Here is a 27,081-nt window from a genome sequence, read left to right as displayed (position 1 = left end):
AATCAGAACCACTATGAGGTACCACCTTCCCCAGAATGGCCATCATCAAAAAGACTACAAACAATAAATGCTGGAGAAGGTGTGGAGAAAAAGGAATCCTATTACACTGTTGGTGGGATTATAAATTGGTACAACCACTGTGGAAAAGAGTATTGAGATTCCTCCGAAAACTAAAACTAGAACTACCATTTGATCCAGCCATCTCACTCCTGGCCATCTATCCAGAGAAAACCATGACTCAGAAAGAGACATGTACTTCAGTGTTCACTGCAGCACTATGTAGAAAAGCCAAGACATGGAAACAACCTACATGCCTATGGACAGAAGAGTGGATAAAAAAGATGTGGTACATATACACAATGGAATATTACTCAGCCATTAAAAGGAACGAAAGAACAAGCACTCTTAGCAACATGGATGGACCTAGAAATTATCATGCGAAGTGAAGTCAGACAATGAGACACCAACATCAAATGCTCTCACTTACATGTGGAATCTGAAAAAAGGACACAATGAACCTCTTTGCAGAACAGATAATGACTCACAGACTTTGAAAAACTTATGGTTTCCAAATAAGACAGGTTGGGGGTGGAGGATGCACTGGGGGTTTGGGATGGAAATGCTATAAAATTGGGTTGTGATGATTGTTGTACAGTTATAAATGTAATAAAATTCACTGAGTAATAAAAATAATAATTAAAAAAGAAATCTTCAGGAATGATCACTGGGCAGAAGCTTAAGTGCCAGGTTTTTCTGTGACTAAGAGTTGATAGACAGGTGGGTAGGTGACTACCACAGAGCAGGGTTGTGAGTGTTGCAGTCCGGGAGCCTGATTCCTCCAGCTCCATTTTTCTTTCTCATGATGGCTTTGGCTATTCTGGGTCCTTTGTGCTTCCAAACAAACTTTAAAATACTTTGTTCGAGTTCTGTGAAAAATGTCCTTGGTAATTTGATAGGGATTGCATTGAATCTGTAGATTGAGTTGGGTATAATGGTCGTTTTGATAATATTGACTCTTCCAATCCAAGAGCATGGTATGTCTCTCCATCTCTTTGTGTTGTCTGTGATTTCTTTCACCAGCGTCTTATAGTTTTCAGAGTACAGGTCTTTTGTCTCTTTGGGTAGATTTATTCCTAAGTATTTCATTATTTTTGAAGCAATAGTAAATGGGATTGTTTCCCTAATTTCTCTTTCTGATCTTTTGTTGTTGGTATATAGAAATGCAGTTGATTTCTGTGTATTAATTTTGTGTCCTGTGACTTTGCCAAATTCATGGATGAGCTCTAACAGTTTTCTCGTAGAGTCTTTAGCATTCTCTAGGTATAGTATCATGTCATCTGCAAATAGTGATAGTTTTACTTCTTCCTTTCCAATTTGGATTCCTTTTATTTCTTTTACTTCTCTGATTGCCATGGCTAGAACTTCCAAAACTATGTTGAAGAGTAGTGGTGAGAGCAGACATCCTTGTCTTGTTCCTGATCTAGGCAGAAATTCTTTCAACTTTTCACTATTGAGAATGATGTTAGCTCTGAGTTTGTCATATATGGCCTTTATTATGTTGAGGTAGGTTCCCTCTATACCCACTTTCTAAAGGGTTTTTATCAGAAATGGGTGCTGGATTTTGTCAAAGGCTTTTTCTTCATCTACTGAGAGGATCACATGGTTTTTATTCTTCAGTTTGTTAATGTGGTGTATCGCACTGATTGATATGCAGATAAGGAAGAATCCTTGCATTCCTGGGATAAATCCCACTTGATCATGATGTACAATCCTTTTAATGTACTGTTGGATTAAGTTTGCTAGTATCTTGTTGAAGATGTTTGCATCTATGTTCATCAGTGAAATTGGCCCATAGTTTTCTTTTTTTGTGATATCTTTGTCTGGTTTTGGTATCAGGGTGATGGTGGCCTCATAGAATGAGTTCGGGAGTGTTCCTTCCCCTGCGATTTTTTGGAATAGTTTCAGAAGGATAGGTGTTAGCTCTTCTCTAAATGTTCAATAGAATTCTCCTGTGAAGCCGCCATGTGGTCCTGGACTTTTGTTTGTTGGATGTTTTTTAATCACAGTTTCAATATCAGTACTTGTGATTGGCCTGTTCATCTTTTCTATTTCATCTTGGTTTGGTCTTGGAAGATTGTACTTTTCTTTCTTTTTTTTTGGTCTTTTTACTATTTCTTGGGCTGCTTCCGAGGCATATGGAGGTTCCCAGGTTAGGGGTCAAATCGGAGCCATAGCCACCGGCCTACACCAGAGCCACAGCAACACGGGATCCGAGCTGTGTCTGCAACCTACACCACAGCTCACGGCAACGACGGATCCTTAACCCACTGAGCAAGGTCAGGGATTGAACCTGTAACCTCATGGTTCCTAGTCAGATTCGTTAACCACTGTGCCATGACGGGAACTCCGAAGATTGTACTTTTCTAAGAATTTGTCCATTTCTTCTAGGTTTTCCATTTTATTGGCATATAGTTGCATATAGTAGTCTCTTATGATCCTTTGTATTTCTGTGATGTCTGTTGTAATTTCTCCTTTTTCATTTCTAATTTTATTGATTTGAGTCCTCTTTTTTTCTTGATAAGTCTGGCTAAGGGTTTATCAATTTTGTTGATCTTTTCAAAGAACGAGCTTTTAGTTTCATTGATCTTTTCTATGATTTTCTTTGTTTCTATTTCATTGATTTCTGCTCTGACCCCTATGATTTCTTTCCTTCTCCTAACTTTGTGTCTTGTCTGTTCTTCTCTCTCTAGCTGCTTTAGATGTAAAGTTAAGTTGTTTATTTGAGCTTTTTCTAGTTTCCTGAGGTAGGCTTGTATTGCTATAAACTTCCCTCTTAAAACTCCTCTTGCTGCATCCCATAGGTTTTGGAGTGTTGTATCTTTGTTGTCATTTTCTTCTAGGTATTTTTTAATTTCCTCTTTGATTTCTTCAGCAATCCCTTGGTTGTTTAGTAGCATGTTGTTTAGTCTCCACATGTTTCTGTTTTTTTGCAGTTTTTTTCCTTGTTGATTTTGATTTCCAGTCATATAGCATTGTGGTAGGAAAAGATGCTTGATATGATTTCAATTTTAATAAAGTTACCAAGACTTGATTTGTAGCCCAGAATGTGATCAATCTTAGAGAATGTTCCATGTGCACTTGAGAAGAATGTGTATTCTGCTGCTTTTGAATGGACTGTCCTTTAAATACCTATTAAGTCCATCTGGTCTAATGCTTTATTCAGGGCCTGTGTTTCCTTACTGATTTTCTGTCTGGATGATCTGTCCATTGCTGTAAGTGGGGTGTTAAAGTCTCCCACTATTACTGTGTTATTGTCAATTTCTCCTTTTAAGATTGTTAGCAGTTGCCTTATATATTGTGGTGATCCTATGTTGGGTGCGTAGACATTTACGATTGTTATATCTTCTTCTTTTGATTGACCCTATGAGCATTAGGTAATGTCCATCCTTGTCTCTTAAAATATTCTTCATTTTAAGGTCTATTTTGTTTCATATGACTATTGCTACACCAGCTTTCTTTTGATTCCTATTTGCATGGAATATTTTCTTACATCCTCTCACTTGCAGTTTGTATGTATCCCTAGAAGTGAAGTGGGTCTCTTGAAGACACCATTTATATGGGTCTTGTTTTTGTATCCATTCAGCCAGTCTATGACTTTTGGTTGGGGCATTTAGTCCATTAACATTTAAGGTAATTATTGATACATATGTTCTCATTGCCATTTTATTAACTGTTTTGGATTTGGTTTTGTTGCTTTTTTTTCTTCCCTTCTTCTCTTGTTCTCTCCTCTTGTGGTTTGATGACTACCTTTAGTGTTGTATTTGAGTTGATTTTTCTTATCTGTTTGTGTGGCACCTGTAGATTTTTGGTTTGCAGTTGCCCTGAAGTTTTGATATGGGAGTCTATATATATATATATATACACAAAGCCTCTGCTTTGCCTTGGGACCCAGTGCACATGAAAGCCTGTGTGCACCTTTCAAGAAGGGGGTCTCCATTTCCCCCAGTCCTATGGAGCTCCTGTGCACAAGCTCCACTGGCTTTCAATGCCAGATGCTTTGGAGGCTCTTTATCCCAATGCCAGATCCCCAGGCATGGGGCCTTGACATGGGGCTCGGAACTCTCACTCCTGTACGTGGGTCTCTGTGATACAGTTACTTTCCAGTCTGTGGGCTTCCCACCTGGGAGGTATGGGGTGGCTTATATTGCATAATCACCCCTCCTACCTCTTGATGTGGCTTCCTCTTTGTCTTCTGGAGTGGGATATCTTTTTGAAAGTTTCCAGTCCATTTGGTTGAAGGTTGTTTAGCACTTGGTTGCAATTGTGTTGTTTTTACGAGAGAAGCTGAGCTCTAGTCCTTCTATTCTGCCAGCTTAATCCTGTCTCTGACTGGGGGTATGTTTCTAGGTGGGGGATTCCGGTGGGAGTTGAAATACAGAAACTGACTTAAGGTTGTACTTGTGGAAAAGAGAGAGTCTGAAGATTTCAACATCAGTATATTCTCTCAGTTTCTTCACTTCCTTCTAGATAAATCTTTTCCTTGATCCTACTTGAGTTATCTCCTCCCATAATCATACCCTAAACCTTGCCATGTTCAATAACTAAACTACCTCCCAGTCTCACTTTTTTTTTTTGGTATTTTTGCCTTTTCTAGGGCTGCTTCCTGTGGCATATGGAGACTCCCAGGCTAGGGTACTAATCGGAGCTGTAGACACTGGCCTGCACCAGAGCCACAGCAACACTGGATCTGAGCCGTGGCTGCAACCTATACCAGAGCTCACGGCAACGCCGGATCCTTAACCCACTGAGTGAGGCCAGGGATCGAACCTGCAACCTCATGCTTCCTAGTCAGATTCGTTATCCACTGTGCCACGACAGGAACTCCTCCCAATCTCACTTTTAAGGCTCTCACACTTAGACCACCACTTCCCAGCTTTCCAAGTTTACTTATATGCTAGTGACCCTACTTTTACAATTCTTTATCACCATCAAAACTTTCAGTCTACTGACTCTACTACTCTTACTATCCATCATGTCCCTCATGCTCTTAATTCTGTCCCTTAAATAACCATGGTCTAAAATGACAACAACTTCCTTTATACACCTTCAAGTCCACAGCATCTCTCCCTTTGTCACACTTTTGGAATACCCTAACCCTGGTCAAACTCAACCCACTGCTTACTCCAAAAGTGCTCTAATTGGTCTTATTTCCATTTTTATCCTATGAGGCAGAGTCAGCTAGCTGCCTACGCAGTATTCATTCTTTCAATCCTTCTTAAAAGAACTTGATTTTACTTAGGAAGTTAATGCACCCAGCTAAAACGTTATGCTGCCCTGGCAGCTAGAGGAAGTCTGTGATACTGACAATAAAATACATGTGAAGTCACTAGGTGGGGTGTTGGAGAAAACCCTTTAAAAGGCCCAGTTAAGGAGCTCCCGTCGTGGCGCAGTGGTTAACGAATCTGACTAGGAACCATGAGGTTGCGGGTTCGGTCCCTGCCTTTGCTCAGTGGGTTAACGATCTGGCGCTGCCGTGAGCTGTGGTGTAGGTTGCAGATGCGGCTCGGATCCAGCATTGCTGTGGCTCTGGTGCAGGCCGGTGGCTGCAGCTCCAATTGGACCCCTAGCCTGGGAACCTCCATATGCCGCAGGAGTGGCCCAAGAAATAGCAAAAAGACAAAAAAAAATTAAAAAAAAAAAATAAAAGGCCCAGTTAAGCTGAAATATGCCCTTTTCCCTCAGCTTTCTGTCTAGCTTGGATTCTCACACCACAAGGAGACAGGCACACTTGAAGATGTCTAAATAGAAAAACAAAAGGAGTCTGAACCCCTGATGTCCTAGAGCTGCTATATCAGTCCTGGGCAGCTCATCTCCAGTTGTTGTTGTTGTTGCTGTTTTACTTGAGAAAAATAAAACTAATTCATTTAGTCATTATTTGGGAGTCTCTACTATTCACAGTAAACACAATTCCTAACTCCTAGATCCATTCTAGTTTATTCCCCACACAGTAACCAGAGACCTTTTAAAAGCATACATCAGATCATATTCCTGGCTTCCCGTCACACTTAAACTAAAGTTAGGCTCCTTTCCAGGCAACTAGGCCTTCTTTGATCTGGCCCTTCTACCTCTCCCAACTCACCTCTTACCAAATCCCCATACCACCCTTCCACCCACAACCTGCACACTCAGCTACAGCCACACTGTTCCCTAAACAAGTGAAACTTGTTGGCACCTCAGGGCCTTTGAATTTGCTGCTCCCTCTGCCTGGAAAGCTCTTTACTCATGCCTTTACATAGCTTTCTCCCTCATGTCTTTCAGGTAGCAACTCAAATGTTGCCTTCTCTAAGACTTTCTCTGATCACTGTATTGAAAACAGTCTTTTTGTGTCTCAAATTTCCCTTCCATTCCCCTGTAACTCTTCTTACTCTGCTTTATTAATATATATTAAATATATGTTTGCTTATTCACTGTATGACTATCCCCCACTGAATGAAATCTCCCTGAGAGCAAGAACCTTGGATGTCTTCTACAGCATCATATCCCTAGTATCTGGCACGCAGTAGGGACACAATAGATATCTGATGAATAAAGGAATATATATCATGATCTCACTTATACTGAAAAAGACTAACGTGTGTGTCTGTGTGGGTGTATCTAAGTATATAAAGGATCTAGGATATATACTAAACTGTTGACACTAGTTATCTCTGGGGAAGAAAGTGGAAAATAAAAAAAAAAAGAACTTTTATCTTTTGCTCTGCATATTTCTATATAAGACAAAACTAACTGTAACACACTGCAGGAAGAAAATTTTAAACATACTTAGAAATACAAACATATTCATAGAATCATAAAATTTAGAAAATCATAGTAACCTCAGTAACCATAACACTGTACCATGGGTAGGAGGATCTGTGATTATTAAGCAAACATCTTTTAAAAGAACTAGAATTAGGGGAATAAAATTTCGTGTTAATTTTTTATAGCCCTTATAAAGATTCTTACTGTCACTTAAAATAATAAAGTATACTAAATAATAAGTATACATCAAATTAGCAATGATGAGTTGTGTAGAGTTAATTGCCATCTCTTGCTCAGTAGAAACTGAAACATCTCCCCCCACCCAAGGATTCATCTAGATAATTATATGTTTACTTTGTTTCAGAAAATACACTTTCTAGAGACATCTTTTATCAAGTTCTCCATCCAAATGTCTAGTGTCTTAATTTGTTTTAATTTATTGAGGCATATTTCTACATATTTTATAATCCATCCATTTCAAGTATATAATTCAATGATTTTTAGTACACTTGCCAAGTTGTGGAACATACCACTCATCAGTTTTAGAAATCTTCACCAGCGCAATAAAATCATTAATGCACATTTACTGTTAATCCTCACTCCAATCCTACTCAATTGACCATTAATCTACTATCTATACTTTTGTCTCTTCTAGACATTTTCTATAAATGGAAACATACAATATGTGGTCTCATATCTGGCTTCTTTCATTCAGAATCTTTTTGAGGTTCATCCACCTGGTATCATTGGTTCATTCCCTGTTATTGCTGAATAATATTCCATTGTATGGATATGTCATATTGGCACCTTTTGATTCTATGACTTGGATTTCTATTTTCCAGGTTATACAATGGATGTAGGACAACTTGGGTACTTAGGGTATGGTTACCTTTTATTTAACCCAAGTGACACAGGTGAGTGTTTTTCAAACCCAATCCAGTTAATACAGATGAGACTGTCCTACCTTCAATCAATAACATTATGCCACTGGTTGCTTTTAAAACCACTTTCCTGTCCCTTTCTCCTAACAGGAACAAAAGAACGGTTCCTCGAGGTTTCTTCCTCCTCCCCTGGCTTATAAACACCTCTATGTTCACCATGCCTTCTACTTTACCTCCTTTTTCTATCTCCAAGTGCTTGTTTTCTCTTTGTCTTCAAGCTGATAGCTTTAAAATTTCCATTTTCTCCAAGTTTCTGAGAAGTTAATTAGAACTATACATCTGCATATCTTGGAATTTTATTTAAGAGAAATCTGTGGTTCTTTTGATGCTGTCCTTGAGAATAACTTCTTTTTATGTAGAAAAAAAAGCAAGGTCAAAGATATATAGTAATTAAGGACCATTTTCTATTACCTCTTCTCTTTAACATACAGATTTTTATCATTCAGTCTAAAATACCACAACAATGTCATTGTCTTACCTCTGTTTTATGATGTTGTCTGATTCAGATTAAGTGCCATGTAAAACATTAAATATCTACATGTAGAATGACTATCTAATCATTTATGAACATGGGTATGGGATGGTGGTTCAGGAAGAGGACTGGAGAAAGATGATATAAATCTTACACATCTTATTACCAGCTTTTTTGAAGTCTTAATTCTCCAAACGATTCCCAGACAACCACTTTGAAAACATCAAAAATAAGATGATGTGGACACAGCTAAAAGCTTTCCAATGGTAAATGTTCTCTAACTAACAAATTATTCCCTACCCCCTTACTAGTCTAAGTTACAGTTCTTCTGGAATACTTAATAAAGTGAAAGGACTAAAGATAACCAGCTACATGTAATTAGAGGAACCCTACAAGATAAGGAAAAATAATAAAGCTATTATTATTAAAGCTTAAACGTTAACTTTTAACTAACAGTTAAATGCCACGAATACCTCTCCTGGTGGCCAGATATTGCAGAAGGTATGTGATAGGCCCTGTGAGCAATATTTTCATCTTTCAAAGAAGAGCTTAAAAAGGGGTTCTTAGTTAGTATACTCTACTTCCATTACAGCTATAGAATCTAACTGGAACTGTATAAGGTAGGGTAGAGAAAGACATCATAAATTTTTAAAACCCCTAGTAAACCGAAACTCCCACAAACTATTCTTTAATGTCATTATTTACTTTAAGAAAATGAATGGCATAACAATATGTATACTATACCCTTCTCAGGCTTTCATATTCCTCACGGAGTCCCCCAGGCTTGCTTAATTTGATTGGTGCTCTGAATATAAACTCTGGAGAGAAGGGAAAAGAAAACAACTGTTAACAGAATCTTCTAGGAAGGAACCAAGCCCTTGTCCTACTGCTGCCCTCAAGCATAAACCACAGAGAAATTGTGCTCATCTCCCACAACTTGAATATTCACTCATTCATTCAACAAATATTTATTAAAGGGTATAAACCAGGCACATTTCTAAGCACTGGGGAGAAGGACTGAATAAATACAGTCCTTGCTCTCATGCAGCTCACAGTACTGTGAAGAGAACTAGACAACAAAAAAACGTGTGTATATAATACAACTGGTGGTACTAATGGCTGTCGAGGAAAATAAACATAGGATAGAAGAAAAAAGGTTATTTTAGGTGGAGTGGTCCTGAAGGGTCCCCCTGGTAAAGAAACATGTTAAAAGACCTCAAGGAAAACTGTATTTAAAGCAATGTCACCAAATACCATTTTAAATGAGCTAAAGTTCTACTCATAATACTATGTATTTCTACTTCTTTTCAAGAAGATCAACAGAATACTTTCCTGTCTATAACCTATAAATATTTTCATTATACGACCTGATTTTTTTTTATCCTCAAAGCCTTTGGTGATTTTGTTCAGCTCATAGTATAAAGTCAAAACTCTTCAAAATGTCACTCAAGATTCTGCAGAGACTGATGACAACTTTAACTTTCTAAAGCACTGCATCTCTCAACTCTTGACTATCTAGTTACTATATATGTATATAATATACTTTCAGACCTTTTTATGCTGTTTTCTCAACTAAAATTCTGTTTTCTCCCCTTCTCCATATATCCAGGCCCACAGGAGGTACACAATACATATTGGTTACATATACAGGTAATAAAAATCCAACTTAAGAACAGAAATAAATGATAGGCCCTAAATGCTATCAAAGAGGAAGGAGAATAATTCCCTGTGCTCGCACCCCCATCTCTTTCCACCATCCTTCCAGGCCACCGTACAGTGGGTATGAACATTCTGGCTGATGCCGTTGAAAAGAGAAGTAAAGGCCAGGTTCTTAGGCCATGCTCCGAAGTCATCATCCACTTTCTTTTTCTTTTATTTTTTTTTTTGTCTTTTTAGGTCCTCACCTGCAGCATATGCAAGTTCTCAGGCTAGGGGTTGAATCAGAGCTCCATTTGCAGCCTACACCACAGCCACCGGCCCTACAGGCGTAGCAACGCTGGATCGGAGCCGCATCTGCGACCCATACCACAGCTCAGGGATCCCCGACCCAGTGAGTGAGGCCAGGGATGGAACCTAGATCCTCATGGATACTAGTCAGATTCATTTCCACTCCCATCATCCAGTTTCTAACTGTGATGATGAAGCGTGGTTCCACTGGCCAGTTTGAAATCATGGATGATCACAAAGCTGGGAAAACTGCCGTGAACCTCACAGGCAGGCTAAATAAAGTCTGGAGTGATGAGTCCCAGATGCGACGGGCAACTCGAAGATCTAGAAAAATGGCAGAATAACCTGCTCCCGTCCTGTCCGTCTGGTTTCACTGTACTGACAACCTCCGCTGGCATCACCGACCATGAAGAAGCAAGACGAAAACACTCAGGAGGGAAAATCCTCAGATTCTTTCTCCAGGCATGTAATACACACATGCAAATAAAATGCCTCAGTGGGGAGGGGGGGAGAAAATACACACTTCTGCCTCCTTAAAAGTACATGACAACATTTCTACATAATTCTACGTACATTTACTGTTTAAAAACTATTCTAGACTTACTAATAACTCTACTTCCCATTCAGGTGGATAATATTTGTTATAGAAAAGTAGGCTCCTCAAAAAGTTGACTTTTGTCCTTTTTCAACTATTTTATAAAGACTCATACCCACCAAAGAAATGTAGAAGAGACTTAGACAGAAACACTGAACCTAATGCAGATGCAGAGAACAGTAACTTAAAGCTCTACCAAGCAGTGGAGAATTGTTAGACCCTGGGCTTAGGAGGCAAACATTCCATCACCTTCACCTACTTTAAAAAAAAAAAAAAAAAAAAGAGTTCCCATTGTGGCGCAGTAGGAACAAATCTGTCTAGTATCCATGAGGATGAGGGTTCGATCTCTGGCCCTGGTCAGTGAGTCAGAAATCTGGCTTTGCCGTGAGCTGCAGTGTAGGTCACAGATGTGGCCCAGATCCCATGTTGCTGTGGCTGTGGTGTAGGTGGGCAGCTGCAGCTCTGATTCAGTCCCTAGTCCCTCCATATGCTGAGGATGTGGCCCTAAAAAAAAAAAAATGCCAGAAGTTTCCTTGTGGCACGGTGGGTTAGGGACCTGGCATTGTCACTGCAGGGGTCTGGGCTGCTGCAGTGACCCAGATTAGATCCCTGCCCTAGGACTCTCCACATGCCATGGGAGCAGCCAAAAAAAAAAAAAAAAAAGGAAAAAAAAGAAAAAGTAAAAAGTCCTGCTGACTATTCTAGTCATATTGCTTAAGCACATTTCTAATTGCAGGCAAACAGTATTTGAAATTAGATGCTTTATAAGAGGAGCAGAAGAAGGGAGGGAAAAGCAAAACCCTTAAGGCAAAGAAGTACTTTTAATCCACTTACGGAGAAACATATTACCTGAAAGGTACTTTATACAAATTTTGTCAGTGAATCTTCACAGCTGCTTTATAAGGTAGTTTTTAATACCTATTTTATAATGAGGAAAATTTGAAGTTAATGCCATGCCTAAGACCACAGAACTATTCCATGGCAAAATTAAGAGAAAATCAACAGGAATAAAGAGGGAAATTACACAAAGATGATAAAGGCAACCCATTAAAGAAGATGTAATAATTATGAACTTGTATGAACCTTCAACAGAGCAAGAAACAATAAGATTATAAGAGAATAAATCTAAAATTATAATAAAAAATTTAACATACCACAATTAAACACATGTAGATCAGGCAGATCAAAATGTAATAAAAATACAGAAAAATTGAAATATAAAACAAACTTGATAATATCTATATACGCGTATGGACTCAGTGAACAAAATATATATTCCTTAAAGCAAATAGGGAATAATTATAAATACACTAGTTCACAAAGAAGTTGCAAAAAATTGCAAAGAATTCATATTATACAGACTTTGCTCTTGGAACTTATCTGCCATTTTCCAAATCAAGTTCTCTAGCTACCTGGCTGATTACTCTGGGTTACCCAATATTCTTCCTCAATAAATTCCTTTTCTGCTTAAATTTGCCAGAGTAGACTTCTGCTGATTAAAACTAGCAACACTGGCTGATTCTGTTTTGAACATGGTAACTGTGAGATGACCAATAAATAAAACACTATTAAAACTAAGAAAAAAGAGAGAAACACTGTAAATCAACTACACTTTGAGAAATGGAAAGAATAAAAAAAGAGAGAAGACAAATAACAAGAATAAAAAGGAGGGCAAAATTAGAGATATCAAGGTGAGTTTAAATCTCCAGACACTATTAAAAACCATGTTATAATGAATGATCATTTTGCATGTCTGCAAGCACATCCACAGGTTAAATTGCGGAAATCAGAATTGCTGGGTCAAAGAATAGGTGCTTCTGTAATTCTGACCGACAATAACAAACCCCCTTCATAAAACCTCTACAGATTTATAGTTCTACCAGCAATGCATCAGAGTGCCCTCTCCTCACAGCTTTTCCAACACAGTGAGTATTGAAAATTTTAGCTTTGCCAATCTAACAGGTGAAATTTTGTCTTATGTACTTATTTTATGAGTAAAATCGAGTACTTTTCATATGTTTGAATAACTGCACTTCCTCTGATATGAAATGTAAATGCATTTCTTTTATTCCTGTTGGAGTGAACCTTTTCTTTCTTTCCTTTTTTTTTTTTGCTTTTTAGGCCATACCTGAGGCATATGGAAATTCCCAGGCTAGGCATCCAACTGGAGCTACAGCTGCTAGCCACAGCCACAGCCACACCAGATCCAAGCCGTGGATCTGCAACCCACACCACAGCTCACAGCAATGCCGGATCCTTGACCCAGTGAGCAAGGCCAGGGATTGGACCTGCGTCCTCATGGATACTGGTTGGGTTCGTTTCTGCTGAGCCACAATGGGAACTCCCTGGAGTTAACTTTTTCTTCTTGATTTGTTAAAGCTCTCTCTATATAAGGAAAGTTACGCCTATGTCACATGAAGAGCAACACTTTTCCTAGTTTATTATCGGTCTCGACTTTGCCTATGGTGGTGATTTTTATATAGTTATATTAATCAAACTCCTTTATGGCTTCTGCATTTTGCATCACATTTGGAAATACCTTCGGGCTATAACAAATTCTATCATAATTTCTTCTGGTACAAAGTATAAGATTCTTTTCATACCTACTTTTAAAAATTCTAAATCTATTATATTTTTATTTGGAAGGAACATGATGAACATAATCTTATTCAGACTTTTAATAAGTCTACCATCCAACACAAAGGAGCAAAATATTTTAGTGACAGCCTGCTAAAAATGATTATAACTTTTACTTACTTTTGGAGAATTTGCTTTCTCTAGAATAGTTCTTGCTGACATTTAGAAGAAATGTCCAGAGACCTTTACATCTTCATTATATAGTGTAAACACTATAAAATTAAAAGCCTGCTCCCCAACTTAGAAGCTTCCAAAGACTTGGATAAGTCATTCTCAACTGCCTCTTCTGTAAAATCAGAATAATATCTATCATGACAGGCAATTACAAGGATCAAATGAATATAATGAGTGAAAACACTCTATAAACTATTTTCAGCCAGTAGAGTGGCAAGAAGTAGAATCTAATAACTATAAAAGAGTCTTTGGTGTTGGTGGGATAAATAAATGGTAGTTTGGTCTGATTTATTTGCAGGTGCAACTTACAAGAAACAAAAATAATGATCCAGTGGCTTTGATACATATATTATATGGCAGTTAAATTCACTTTGGGACACTTACTAAGAAATCTCACACATAAGGCCAAGTAGGAACTTCATGTAGTAATGAAATATTACTATGCCTTGGCTCAGTTGAGAATAAAAGGTAATGGCAGAGGTAGGGATGAAGTACTAATTTATATTCACCAAAATCAGAACTGAAAGAGATTATTTTACTCTTGGATTAAGATTAATGATGTTTAATGCTTTAAGAACACAAAATGCTGGAGTTCCCATCGTGGCTCAGTGGAAAGGAATCCGACTAGCATCCATGAGGACTCAGGTTCAATCCCTGGCCTCGCTCAGTGGGTTAAGGATCCCGCATTGCTATGAGCTGTGATGTAGGTTGCAGACGTGGCTTGGAGCCCTTGTTGCTGTGGCTCTGGTGTAGGCCGGTGGCCACAGTTCTGATTGGTCCCCTATCCTGGGAACCTCCATATGCCACGGGTGTGGCCCTAAAAAAGACAAAAAGACCAAAAAAAAAAAAAAAAAGACAAGAATACAAAATGCTGGAGTTCCCGTCGTGGCGCAGCGGAAACGAACCTGACTAGTATACATGAGGCTGCAGGTTCAATCCCTGGCCTCGCTCAGTGGGTTAGGGATCCAGCATTGCCATGATGTAGGTCACAGACGCAGTGGTGTAGGTCACAGACGCAGCCCGGATCCCGAGCTGCTGTGGCTCCAAATGGACCCCTAGCCTGAGAACTTCCATATGTCACAGGCACAGCTCTTAATAGCCAAAAAAAAAAAAAAAAAAATATATATATATATATACACACACACACACATATATATATACACACACATATATATATATACACACACACACACATATATATATATATATATATATATACAAAATGCTAAATAGTCACGTTTTGTGACTTTTTCCTCCAACAGGACTATGCTGTATGAACTGGCATCATGCCCAAAAGCTGAAAAAACTACACAGTCAACAAAATAATTCTTGAATACAAAAACAGGTAAGCATAAAAGATTATAAATGATCCAATATGACATTAACTTAAATATTTAATCCTATTTCTTGGTTTAGTAATGCCCTCTAGAAATGTCAACAAGGCAAAAAAAAAAAGAAAAATAATTTTTTGTGGTCTTTTTAGGGCCCTACTCACAGAATATGGAAGTTAGCAGGCTAGGAGTCAGGAGCTGCAGCTGCTGGCCTACACTCCAGCCACAGTAATGCCAGATCCAAGCCAGGAATGCAACCTACATTGCAGCTGATGGCAATGCGGGATCCTTAACCCACTGAGTGAGGTCAGGGATCGAACCTGCCTCCTCATGGATACTAGTCAGGCTCACTACCACTGAGCCACAACAAAAACTCCCAAAATTCCATATTTCCCCCTACTGGCTTGCAAAACCAACATATTAAGTTCTGATAATCTGATCTATCAAGTAAGTAAGAGTATTTAGAAATTCCAAACTTCTCTGCCTTGGCCTCATCTATCACAGTATTTTAATGGAAATTAAAATACTGGCCACATCTACCTCACAGGAATGCAAAAGACCACACTTAATTGTAGTACTAGTACGTTGTACAACTATAAATGTAATAAAATTCATTGACTAATTTAAAAAAAAGAATCAGAACAGGCATCAGAATTCCCATGGTTACTGTAGCATTATTCACAATACCCAAGATATAGAAACAACCTAAGTGTCCATTGATGGATAAATGGTTAAAGATGTGACATATAAATACACATATGAATATCATCAGCCATTAAAAAAAGGAGGAGTTCTCACTGTGGCTCAGAGCCTTAAGGACCCAACATAGTTTCAGTGAGGATGCGGGTTTGATCCCTGGCCTCGCTCAGTGGGTTAAGGGTCTGGTGCTGTCACAAGCTGTGGCATAAGTCGCAGATGCAGCTTGGATCCAGTATTGCTGTGGTTGTGGCACAGGCTGGCAACTGACGCTCTGATTCGACTCCTAGCGCAGAAACTTCATATGCTGCAGGTACGGCCAAAAAAAAGCAAATAAAGAAAGAGAGAAGGAGATCCTGCCATTTGCAGCAAAGTGGATGGACCTTGTGAAATAAGCCTCAATGAAATAAATGCAATAAGTCAGACAAAAAAGACAAACATTGTATGAACTCATTTATATATGAAATATAAAAATATGAATTTATAGAACTAGAGATGGTTGCCAGCCAGGTTCTAGGAATGGGGGAAATGGGGAGATCTAGTCAAAGTGTGTAAAGTTGCAGTTATACTGTAGATAAGTTTTGGGGATCTGATGTCCAGTATGGTGACTACAGTTCAAAGTGCTGTATTATATACTTGAAAGTTGCTGAGAGAATTGGTATTTACGTGAGATAATGGAGTTGTTAGCTAACACTACTAAGATAGTCATTTTTGCAGTATATAAATGTATCAGTTCAACCCATTGTATACCTCAAACATACTACTGACATAAACACAATTATATGCCAATTGTATCTCAATAAAGGTTGGAAAAATACCATCTCAAACATAACCTGTGTCATGCAGTTTTTATCTCTGTTGACTAGTTTAATGTACTACAACAAAATGGAAAAGCAGGTAAATCCAAACCCACCATCATTCTGGAAGCAGCGAAGGTACATTCTTTTTAATAAACTGAATTTTTACAAAAACAGGATTAGTAGTAATCAATGAAGAGTCCCTATAATAAATAAAAACAGCTGACATTGTATGCTAAATGCTGCACACATACACACACACAGAGAAAACAGAAAAGACTTAACAACAGCAGGTCTAAATGCCTATCTTAAAAGACCTGCTTACAGAGTTGGCCCTTGGCTAATGCCTAACGACTTGGATTTCAGGAGAGCTCCCCCCTCCCTGATTAGGTACAGGTTCGCTATACCAAAACTGTTGTTTTAAACATAGTTATATGGAAGACCTTCTTTCCTGCTGGGGTTCTGGAATTTTGGTACATGCTAGGCAGACAGTCCCTACATGATCAGCCTACAGTAAAAATTCTGGGCACTGAGTCTCTAAGATGTTTCTCTGGTTGGCACCATTTAACACATATTGTCACAACTTGCTGCTGGCGGAATTAAGCACATCCTGTGAGACTCGACAGAGAGAGAACTCTAGAAGCTTATGCCTGGTTTCCCTTGGACTTTGTCCTCTCCCTTTGTTGATTTTAACCTGTATCCTTTCACTGTAATGAATCCTAACCATGAGGACTACATGCTGGACTATATGCTTAGTAGGACTACATGCTGAGTCCTCCTAGTAACTCACTGAATCTGTGTGTGGGAGGGGGCGGTCTTGGAGCCCTCCTGAGACACACAAACACACATATCATGGACTAAAATCTCCCCAAATCTCCGTTTCTACTGGAGAAATGCAGACAACACACCAGATAACTTCTAAAGTTAATGATTCAGTACAGGTACACCTGGCTTTACTCTGCTTTCTTGCAGTTCACACAAATTTAAGGTTTATGGCAACCCTGTGTTGTCAGATGATGATTAGCATTTTTTAGAAATACAGTATTTTTATTTTGGGTTTTTTTGAGTAATAAAGTATTTTAAATTAAGGTATGTATATTGTTTTTTTAAGACATAATGCTATTGCACACTTAATAGACTACAGCATAGTAAAACCCTAAATTTTTATATACACTGGAAACCAAAAATTCATGTGACTCACTTTATTGATATATTTGCTTTATTGTAGTGGTATGGAGCCAAACTTGAAATATCTCCAAAGTATGCCTGTAATAACTTTTTTGTTTGTTTCTTTAGGGCCGCACCCGAGGCATATGCAGTTCCCAGGCTAGGGGTCAAATCAGAGCTGTAGCCACCAGCGTACACCACAGCCAGAGCAACTTGGGATTTGAGCCTCATCTGTGACCTACATCACAGCTCATAGCAACCCCAGATCCTTAAGCCACTGGGCGAGGCCAGGGATTGAACGTGCATCCTCATGGATATTGGCAGCATTTGTTACCCCTGAGCCATAACAGGGACTCCCTGTAATAATATTTTTATTTCATTTTCACTCACTACTTAATGAGTTTCCCTAAATTCTGAAATACTCTATTAAAGTCTAATATAATGAGTAAAAGTTTAAACTTACATAAGAGTAGTTACAACATCAAAATAATTTCTTTGAAGTTTTATGAAATGTGGTATTTCAATCCACCTGGTCTATGATGAGAAAAAGAGCAGAAAACAACAAGAAAAGTGAAAATCTCCTCTTTTAAATCAAAGTCTTTTTCTGAAGAATATTACACTCAACATCATTAATTATGCTAAGATATTTATCAATCATGATTAACCTTTTAGATTTCTTGACTTTTATAAAGAAAGAACAATCATTTATAATAATAATAGTTTCTGCTGCTGATGTCTTTACTTTTCTTAGTTTCTCTTTACTTCCCTCTGCCTTCCTAGAGTCATATGTAAGCTGCCTCTACTCCACAAGTTGAAGCTGTGGTTGAAATCTCTGCAATACTACTATAAAAACAGAGCAACAGGAAAAAATCTAGATAATCTGGTATGTGATACCTTTTTAGATCAATATCAAAGGCATGATTCATAAAATAAGTAATTGATAAGCTGGATTTCATTAAAATTAAAAATTTCTCGGAGTTCCCGTCGTGGCGCAGTGGTTAACAAATCCGACTAGGAACCATGAGGTTGCGGGTTCGGTCCCTGCCCTTGCTCAGTGGGTTAACGATCCGGCGTTGCTGTGAGCTGTGGTGTAGGTTGCAGACGCGGCTCGGATCCCGAGTTGCTGTGGCTCTGGCATAGGCCAGTGGCTGCAGCTCTGATTCAACCCCTAGCCTGGGAACCTCCATATGCCGCAGGAGCGGCCCACGAAATAGCAAAAAAAAAAAAAAAAAAAAATTCTGCTCTGCAAAAGACATCAAGAAAGCGAGAAGAAAAACCACAGCTTGGAAGAAAAACATTTGCAATAGATGTGTTTGATAAAAGACTGTTATCCAAAATATACAAAGAACTATCAAAACTTCATCAGAAAACAACCTGATTTTGGGGAAAAAAAAATGGGCAAAGACCTTAACAGATCCTCATCAAAGAAGATATACACTTAGCAAATAAGTATATGAAAAGATATTCAACAGCATATGTCATTAGGGAATTACAAATTAACACAAGACGCCGTACCCCTAATTAGAGAGGCTAAAATCCAAAACAATGACAATACCAAATGCTGGTGAGGATGCACAGCAACAAGAATTCTCAAGAATCTATTTTTGCTTCTGGGAATGCAAAACGGTAGAGCCACTTTGGAAGACATCTGGCAATTTCTTACAAAACTAAACTTAGTCTTACCATACAACCCAGCCGTTGTACTCCTTGATCTTCACCCCAGTGAGTTAAAAAGTTACATCCACACAAAAACCTGTACGTGGATGTTTATAGCAGCTTTTGTTATAATCACCCAAACGTGGAAGCAAGCAAGATATGCTTTAGTTGGTAAATGGAGAAAACTGAGGTACATACTGTGAAATTAAAGAAACCTCAGCTAAAATTGGCGTAGGGACAGGCTGTAGAGGGAGTGCTCACATCCCACCCTGCATCTGTTAGTTATTCCAAAGAGGAAGAGCTGTACACCTATGCCTCCAACACAAAGGTGTTGCTTACTTTACTATCCAGCAGGAAGAAGAAAATTTCTCTCCACTCAACAAGAGCTCTGCCAGCCAGATACTGGAGCAGTCCACAGACATCCAGCTTCTTCATGGACTCTTTTGTTATCACAGCCCCTTCTCAAGTCCCCTCTTTCCCCTATAAAAGCAAATTCCCCTTCCTTGTGCTCTGGCCTGCCATAGTTTGCCTATCCCCAATTGCAATTCCTCTGGCTGTTCCCAAATAAACTCACTTTTGCTGGTAAAATATTGGCTATTATATTATTAAGTTGATAATCCACACAATGCTATTCAGTGCCAAAAAGAAATGGGCTATCAAAGCCATGAAAAGACATGGAAGGAAATGCTAATGCATGTTACTAAGTGAGAAAAACCAATCTGAAAATGCTATCTACTGTGTGTTCCCAAATATATGACATTCTGGAAAAGATAAAACTACAGAGACAATAAAAACATCAGCAGGAGTTCCCGTCGTGGCACAGTGGTTAACAAATTCAACTAGGAACCATGAGGTTGTGGGTTCGGTCCCTGCCCTTGCTCAGTGGGTTAACGATCCGGCGTTGCCGTGAGCTGTGGTGTAGGTTGCAGACGCGGCTCGGATCCCGAGTTGCTGTGGCTCTGGCATAGGCCAGTGGCTACAGCTCTGATTCAACCCCTAGCCTGGGAACCTCCATATGCCGCGGGAGCGGCCCAAAGAAATAGCAAAAAGACAAAAAACAAACAAACAAACAAACAAAAAAAAAAACATCAGCAGTTGTCAGGGATGGAGAAGGCAGGGATGAGCAGGCAGAACACAGAGGATTCTCAGGGCAGTGAAAAGACTCCTAACATTATAATGATGGAAAAATGTCATTACACGTTTGTCCAAATCCACTAAATATACAACACCAGGAGTGAACACTAAGGCAAACTATGTACTTTGGGTGATTTATGATGTGTCATTGTAGGTTCACCCTTGGTAACCAATCTACCATTCTGGGGAGTGACAGTGACAATGCAGGAAGCGATGTATGTATGGGTCGGGGCAGGGATCATCAGGGAACTCTCTGTACCTTCCTTCCAATTTTGCTGTGAAACTAAAACTGCTCTAAAAAATAAATTCTCTGGGGTGGGGGTGGGGGGAAGCAACAAGATGTCAAAATAACCAGAAAAAGCAACATCACCCTTCTCAGTCCAGAGGAATTAGTTCCAAAACCCACTAATCCCTCCCCCAGAATCTATAGGGATTTTCAAGTGTTTCAGTAGCACAGAAGAAAAAAACAAACAAACAAACTCATCCTTCCTTCAACTCACAGAAAATAAATAGTAGGAATTATTTCAGGTGTCACTGAGCTGCTGAATATCTTGGTATCTATAACTGAATCCAAGAGTGGAAGTTCTCTGCTGACTGCATCTGACCCTTGAACAACACAGGTTTGAACAGTGCAGGTCCACTTACGTGCAGGTTTTGTGGTTTTTTTTTTTTTTTCAATAAATACATTCTACACTACCATAGTGGAATCTGTGGTTTAATCTGCAGTTGGTTAAATCCATGTATCCACCATAAGGTTATACACAGATTTTGCGCACGGGGTCAGTTCCCCTGACCCCTGCATTGTTCAAGGGTCAACTATACCATGTTTAACAGGAAGAGAACCTCTCTAAGGATATAAGGAAGCTATATTTCCTTGATGGCCCTTCCTGAAAAGGATCTTCTCTGGGCGGGGTGACTGGTTATTAATAAAGACAAACAAACAAAACAAACTACAAGACTGGCATTTCGCTAACTGCACAAAACCTTCAGGATTAAAGTGTCATTTACAAAATGTCCATGCTCAATACAAAATTAGAAAAAGATCCTCACTCAACTATATTGGGAAAACACTATCCTAACAATTTTCAAACCCAAAGGTAATCATCCCTTGGTACTTGGCTATGCTTGAGTTTTTACCTCTCGAGGTTCAATTTCTTATCAGTACAGCAGAATGAAATAGAACTTTCAATTTAGGAATCCCAAGACCTTGATCTGAATTTGAATATTCCAACTTATTACCTAGTTGTCCTTTGGTAAATTAAAAAAAAAAAATCTCTTTTGGAGTTCCCATTATGGCTCAGTGGGTTAAGGATGCGATGTTGTCTCCATGAGGATGCAGGTTGGATCCCCGGCCTCACTCAATGGGTTAAGGATCTAATGTTGCCATAGAGGTCGAAGATGCAGCCTGGATCCAGTGTTGCTGTGGCTGTGGCGCAGGCCTCAGCTGCAGGTCGAATTTGACCCCTGGCCCCAGGAACTTCCACATGCTGCAGGTGCAGCCATAAAAAGAAAAATAAAATCTCTTTGGCAAATTTCCATCTCTGTTTCCACCACTAGCATCATTCTGATAGCTGGCAGTTATGCAGCAGTTAACATTATGCCAAGCCACTTCTAAGTACTTTATATTTTTAACTCATCTAATCTTCATAATGACCCAATGGGGGAGATGCTATTATCCCCATTTTACAGATGAGGAAACTGAAGCACAGAGCACTTAACTTGCCTAAGGCTACATTGCTGTGGGTGAAAGAGCTATGATTTAAACTCAGGCACTCTAGCTCCAGGATCAGTGCTCTTACCTACTACTCTTACCTACTATTCTTTATTACCTCTTCAATATCAGAAAAAAGAAAAAAAAAAAGAACTCTACGTAACAAAGGACAGAGGATGTGAATGGGTAGTTTACAGAAAAAAATAGATTCAGATGACAAACATATTAATATATATTCAATTTTACTAAATTCAAGATATTTAAAACTATTGAAATAATCTGAAACTTTTATGTATCATATTGGAAAGGATCAAAAAGTTTGACACAGACAAGAGTTAATAAGGGTATACTTAATGATATATCATACATGTATACAAGGCTGTGTGCATAAGAATATTCACAGCAGATCAATCATAATTCTAAAGACTGGAAACAACCTAAATGTCCTTCATTTAGAGGCCGACTGGATAAATTATCAGTGACTAGGATACAACAGATCTATTTCAATACTTTTATTCCTACTCTGGTTTCTTAGTTTACCTGGTTATTTTTGTTAGAATGCCATTCATTGTATATGAAAAAACATAGAGGCTGTGGATATTATATTCCTAGAGGATTCACCATGCTCTCTGATGGGCAGTTAGAATGATGGCACAGCACCCCAAAAACCAATCAGGACATGAACAGATTCAAAGTTGGCTGCAGTTTTTGGAAAGCTTGGAAAGCTCATTCAACTCGTTTGCAGACCTCTAAGGATCTAACTGACATTGTGGGGTATTTACCAAGCCAGCCTTCCTTGGAAGGTCCTGAACTTTTTTCTCCTCAACCCTGAAAAACTGCTAAAAGAGTGCTTTGCTTTTCATTAGCCTTCTGTGAAGCTTCTTAGCCTTTTACCTGCAGAGCTAAAGAATCATCAAATGCCTCAAGAGCAAAAAAAGCAGGTGGAGAGGCCTAGAGTTAGGAGTCGGGAAGATGTACCCACCTCCTCCCTGGATCCTGGCCTCTCAAGTTCTGGTTGCCTTGGCAGCCGTGAACTATAATTTTTGCATCCTTAGCCCCATGAAGAAACTCTGCTGGCTTTTCTGACTCTTAATGGCTATACTTTCCATTTGCCAAGAATCCACAAATGTCCAAAGTCCTAGCTGCCTTGGCAACTTACCAATTCCTTCATATAGGGTTTTTTTGGGTTTTTTTGTTTTGTTTTTTTAAATCAGGCTTTTCTAGTTATTCTCAGCAAGAGTTTGGTCTGCTACTATCTGCCCCATCATAGCCAGAGGCACAATCTACATTCTTCACGAGCAGCGAAGAAGACAAGATTTTCGTCATGAAACCACAAACCAGCACTAAAGAGGGAACAGTGAGGAAGAAGACAAAAGGAGAGAACATTCTTTTGAGAAAGTCAAAAGAGGAATCTAATAATGGTAGAATATGTGTGGTCCAAGTCCGAGAGAAACTTACAATCTTACTAGAAAACAAAAAATACATGTAAGTGAAACAACTATAAAACAACGAAGAGTTGTAAAACTAAATACCTACGAGCTGCACAGACAGCACGAGGCAGAGGTGCGCAACAGCAAAAGAAGACAAAGGACATCTTCTCCAACAAAACATATGCAAGGAAGGAAGAGACCGTTATCCACATTAATCTCAAGGTTACCTCCTTACACTCCCCACCAAACTTCTGAACTACCATCAAATGGAGTATGAGAAAGGAGAAACTTCAATGTTAAGGATACTACTTAGAAGTAAGGAGGTAGAAACATGGGAAGGGAACCCAACATGTGTTCTAAAACCAAACTAAAGTGCTTTCTATTTTATCTTTTGTTTGTTTGTTTGTTTACTTCTTCTAACTCTCCAAGAGTGCCAATGCCAGCCAAGTACCAACTGTCTTGAACTAATGCAATTGTTCACTTGGCCACTTGCCCAAGTCAGTAACAATTCACAGCAGGCAACACAGTGTTTACCTGGGGAAGAAAGGTAGAGGAAGTGCACAGAGGAAAAGTTAAAAGCTAATAAAAACTCAAACTGTGCTTTAATCCTTTGGCAAAGAACTAATGAAATAAAAATGTCACAGCCCACACAACAAGAACTTGTAAAATGTTTGTAACTTGTGACCTAATAATTTCTAAGAAATTTAGCTAAGAAAATAATCTAAAGTACAGAAAAACTTTCCATAAAAAGATGTTCACTACAACATTGTTCATAATCGCAAAACAAAAACTGAGAATAACCTCAAGACCCAATATCAAAGGAATGATTATGCTAGTTATGGACAGTCCATACAATGCACTATTATTATTCTGGCATCAAAATTATATAGAAATATTTTTAAATAAGCTGAGATACTGCTTCACTAAGATAGGAAACCATTTAGGTTAAATGAGAAATACACGTCATGAGACTGCACATGCCTTATAATTTCAAACACGAACATCAAACAAAGAAACAGTAATGTAACTGTAGAATCCACAAAGGGAGAAGAAAACATTGTGATATTTCTATGTGATAGTGACAACGCATCTAATTATCATACGTAAATGTGTAAGAATAATGGAAGCCATTATCAGAGATCAGGAAGTTAAAGAGGGAGGTGCTATGGGGAGAGAAAATGGACACACACAAAAGACTTGCGACCTTCTCCCCAAAGCATTTACTAATATAGCTTATTAGCTAAGACAAAGTCAAAAAAAAGTTTTAAGAAGAACTTGAAATAACTAGAGACGATGACAAATGCAAAGTCACAAAATAAACAATTGCCAAATGCAACTTACGAGCAAACCTTGCTACAGACATCTGTAAGAGGAAGAGAACGAGAGCTGGGTAGGAGAGGCAAGGCTTTAGGAAAGCAGATGAAGCTGCATCTAACTGGTAAAACTTAGATAAGTGAAAAGACGGAGGAGGAGCGATTCATGTGAATAGCAAAGCATGATTAGAGGTGTGATAATACTACCGAAATGCACGCTTAAAAGGCTGAAATGGTAAGTTTCAAGTTGTTTTTGCTTTGCTTTGTTGTTGTTTTGTTTTGTTTTTTGTCTTTTTAGGGCCATACCTGGGGCATTTGGAGGGTCCCAGGCTAGGGGTCAAATCGGAGCTGTAGCCGCCGGCCTATGCCACAGCCACAGCCATGCCAGATCTGAGCCGTGTCTGCGACCTACACCACAGCTCATGGAAATGCCAGATCCTTAACCCACTGAGCAAGGCCAAGGATAGAGCCTGCATCCTTGTGGGTACTAGTCACATTCGTTTCCATGGAGTCATGATGGGAACTCCCTCGAGTTGTGTTTTTTACCACAATTGTAATTTTTCTTTTAAGTGGGAAAGCTGGATAGTGAATATATACATTCTGCTAGAGCAGCAAGTTTATGTAGAAGAGCTGTATGGGCCAGAAAGGTAGGCTGGGTCAAATCATAGAGAACCTTCAACATTAGGTGAAGGAATCTAGACTCATCCATCTTCAACAATGATAATATTATCATATTTAATCTTATTAATATGGTAAAACTATTAATACACAATAAAACCTCAGTTATTCAGCTTGGGAAATAGGGTGTTTCTTAATTTTATGTGCTAACAATGCCAAATTTGGGCAGAATCCTCCCCATCCATAGGCTAAGGGAGCTATTCAGGAACCCTGTTGCTGTTTCGGGAATGCCTGAGCTAGTCCCTCAGGTAAACATCTGTTGTAACATAGCACTGTACCATTCACCTGTTATGCCTGGTAACTTCCACAGTAGAAAGATGCCAGGCTGTGGACGCCAATCAGACTCTATCACTTAGTGTGACACTGGGCATGCTACAACTTCTGTAGCCCTATTTCCCTGTTTCCCAAATAAATTGTTATGAATGATTGAATGACATGATTTTAAAGCAATGTCTGGTACAATGTTGGATACATAATGATATTCATTAAATGTAGATACCTCCTTTACAAGGAAAAAGAAAAATTCTACTTCATCTTTTCAGGGATAGAAATTTCTCATAATTGTAGAGAAGTATAAGGAATTCAATGAAAAAATAAATGGCATCAGAAATTTTTTTTCCTATGTATAAGTGGAGCAACTAGACAGTGCTTATTAAGCTAAAATTAAGGATAAACATTCAAATTCCAAGTTGCATCTTGCTTCCTTAAAGAATTAACCTAATTTGTACCTTGATTTGGAAAGAATAATAAGGGGTCCTAAGCAGCCTAAGGCTGTGTAGACTCATGGTCAGATAGTAAATATTTTCAGCTTTGCAAACCAAAAGACAGCTGCTCAATTCTGCCACTGCAGCATGAAAGCAGTCATAGACAAGATGAATGAACATGGCTGTGTTCCAATAAAAATTTACAAAAATAACCAGCAGGCTGGATGTGGCCTGCTGAATGTAGTTTCCTAAATCTGGTACTATGGATGGAATGTCTGTGTCTCCCTCAAAATTCGTATGTTGAAACCTAATCCCCCATGAGATGGCATATGGTAGTGGGGTCTGGGAAAGGTAATGAGGGCCTGAGGACAAAGCCCTCAGGAATAGGATCAGGGCCCTTTTGAAAGGGACCTCAGCGAGCTCCCTTGTCCCTTCCACCGAGTGAAGACACAGCAAGACAGCCATCGATGAACTGGGAGGCAGACCCTCACGAGGCACTGAATCTACCAGTCTTGATCTTTTACTTCCCTGCCCTCCAGGACTGTGAGAAACACAGTTCTGTTGTTTATAAACCAGCTACTCCACGATAGTCTGTTATCACAGCCGAAATTGCTTAAGACACCTGGTTTAGAAAAAGACAAAGAGTAGAAATCAACGGAACTTGTAACAGCAGGTATTAAACGAGAGAAAAGTATAAGCTTCCTTGTTGAATCCAGAAGTGGCCCAAACAACAAGGCACAGTAAGGCCGATCAGCACAAAGCCTGAGACACACAGTAAGAGACCACAGCACCAAAGGTAAGCATAAGAATGCTACCGAAATGAAGGCCATGCAGACCTAGACAGACCAAGACCATGTGGCTGTCCCCATCACTAAATCCACCACCACACTGGTACAA

At 39.0% G+C, this 27,081-nt stretch overlaps 1 protein-coding gene across 3 annotated transcripts in view; it reads right to left on the bottom strand.

The window, feature by feature from the left end:
- The window catches only part of RNF169 (ring finger protein 169), a 105,622-nt gene that overhangs the window by 62,644 nt on the left and 15,897 nt on the right, over positions 1-27,081 (bottom strand). For all 3 annotated transcript variants that reach the window (XM_047752142.1, XM_047752143.1, XM_047752144.1), the window contains exon 2: positions 8,959-9,032. In XM_047752142.1, the coding sequence (XP_047608098.1) occupies positions 8,959-9,032 (74 nt within the window). The remainder of the gene's footprint in view (positions 1-8,958; positions 9,033-27,081) is intronic.

This window comes from Phacochoerus africanus, chromosome 11 (assembly GCF_016906955.1).
Source record: "Phacochoerus africanus isolate WHEZ1 chromosome 11, ROS_Pafr_v1, whole genome shotgun sequence".
Taxonomy (NCBI): Eukaryota; Metazoa; Chordata; class Mammalia; order Artiodactyla; family Suidae; genus Phacochoerus; species Phacochoerus africanus.
Note: the sequence above shows the minus strand (reverse complement) of the source record. Positions and strands in the feature narration are given on the sequence as shown.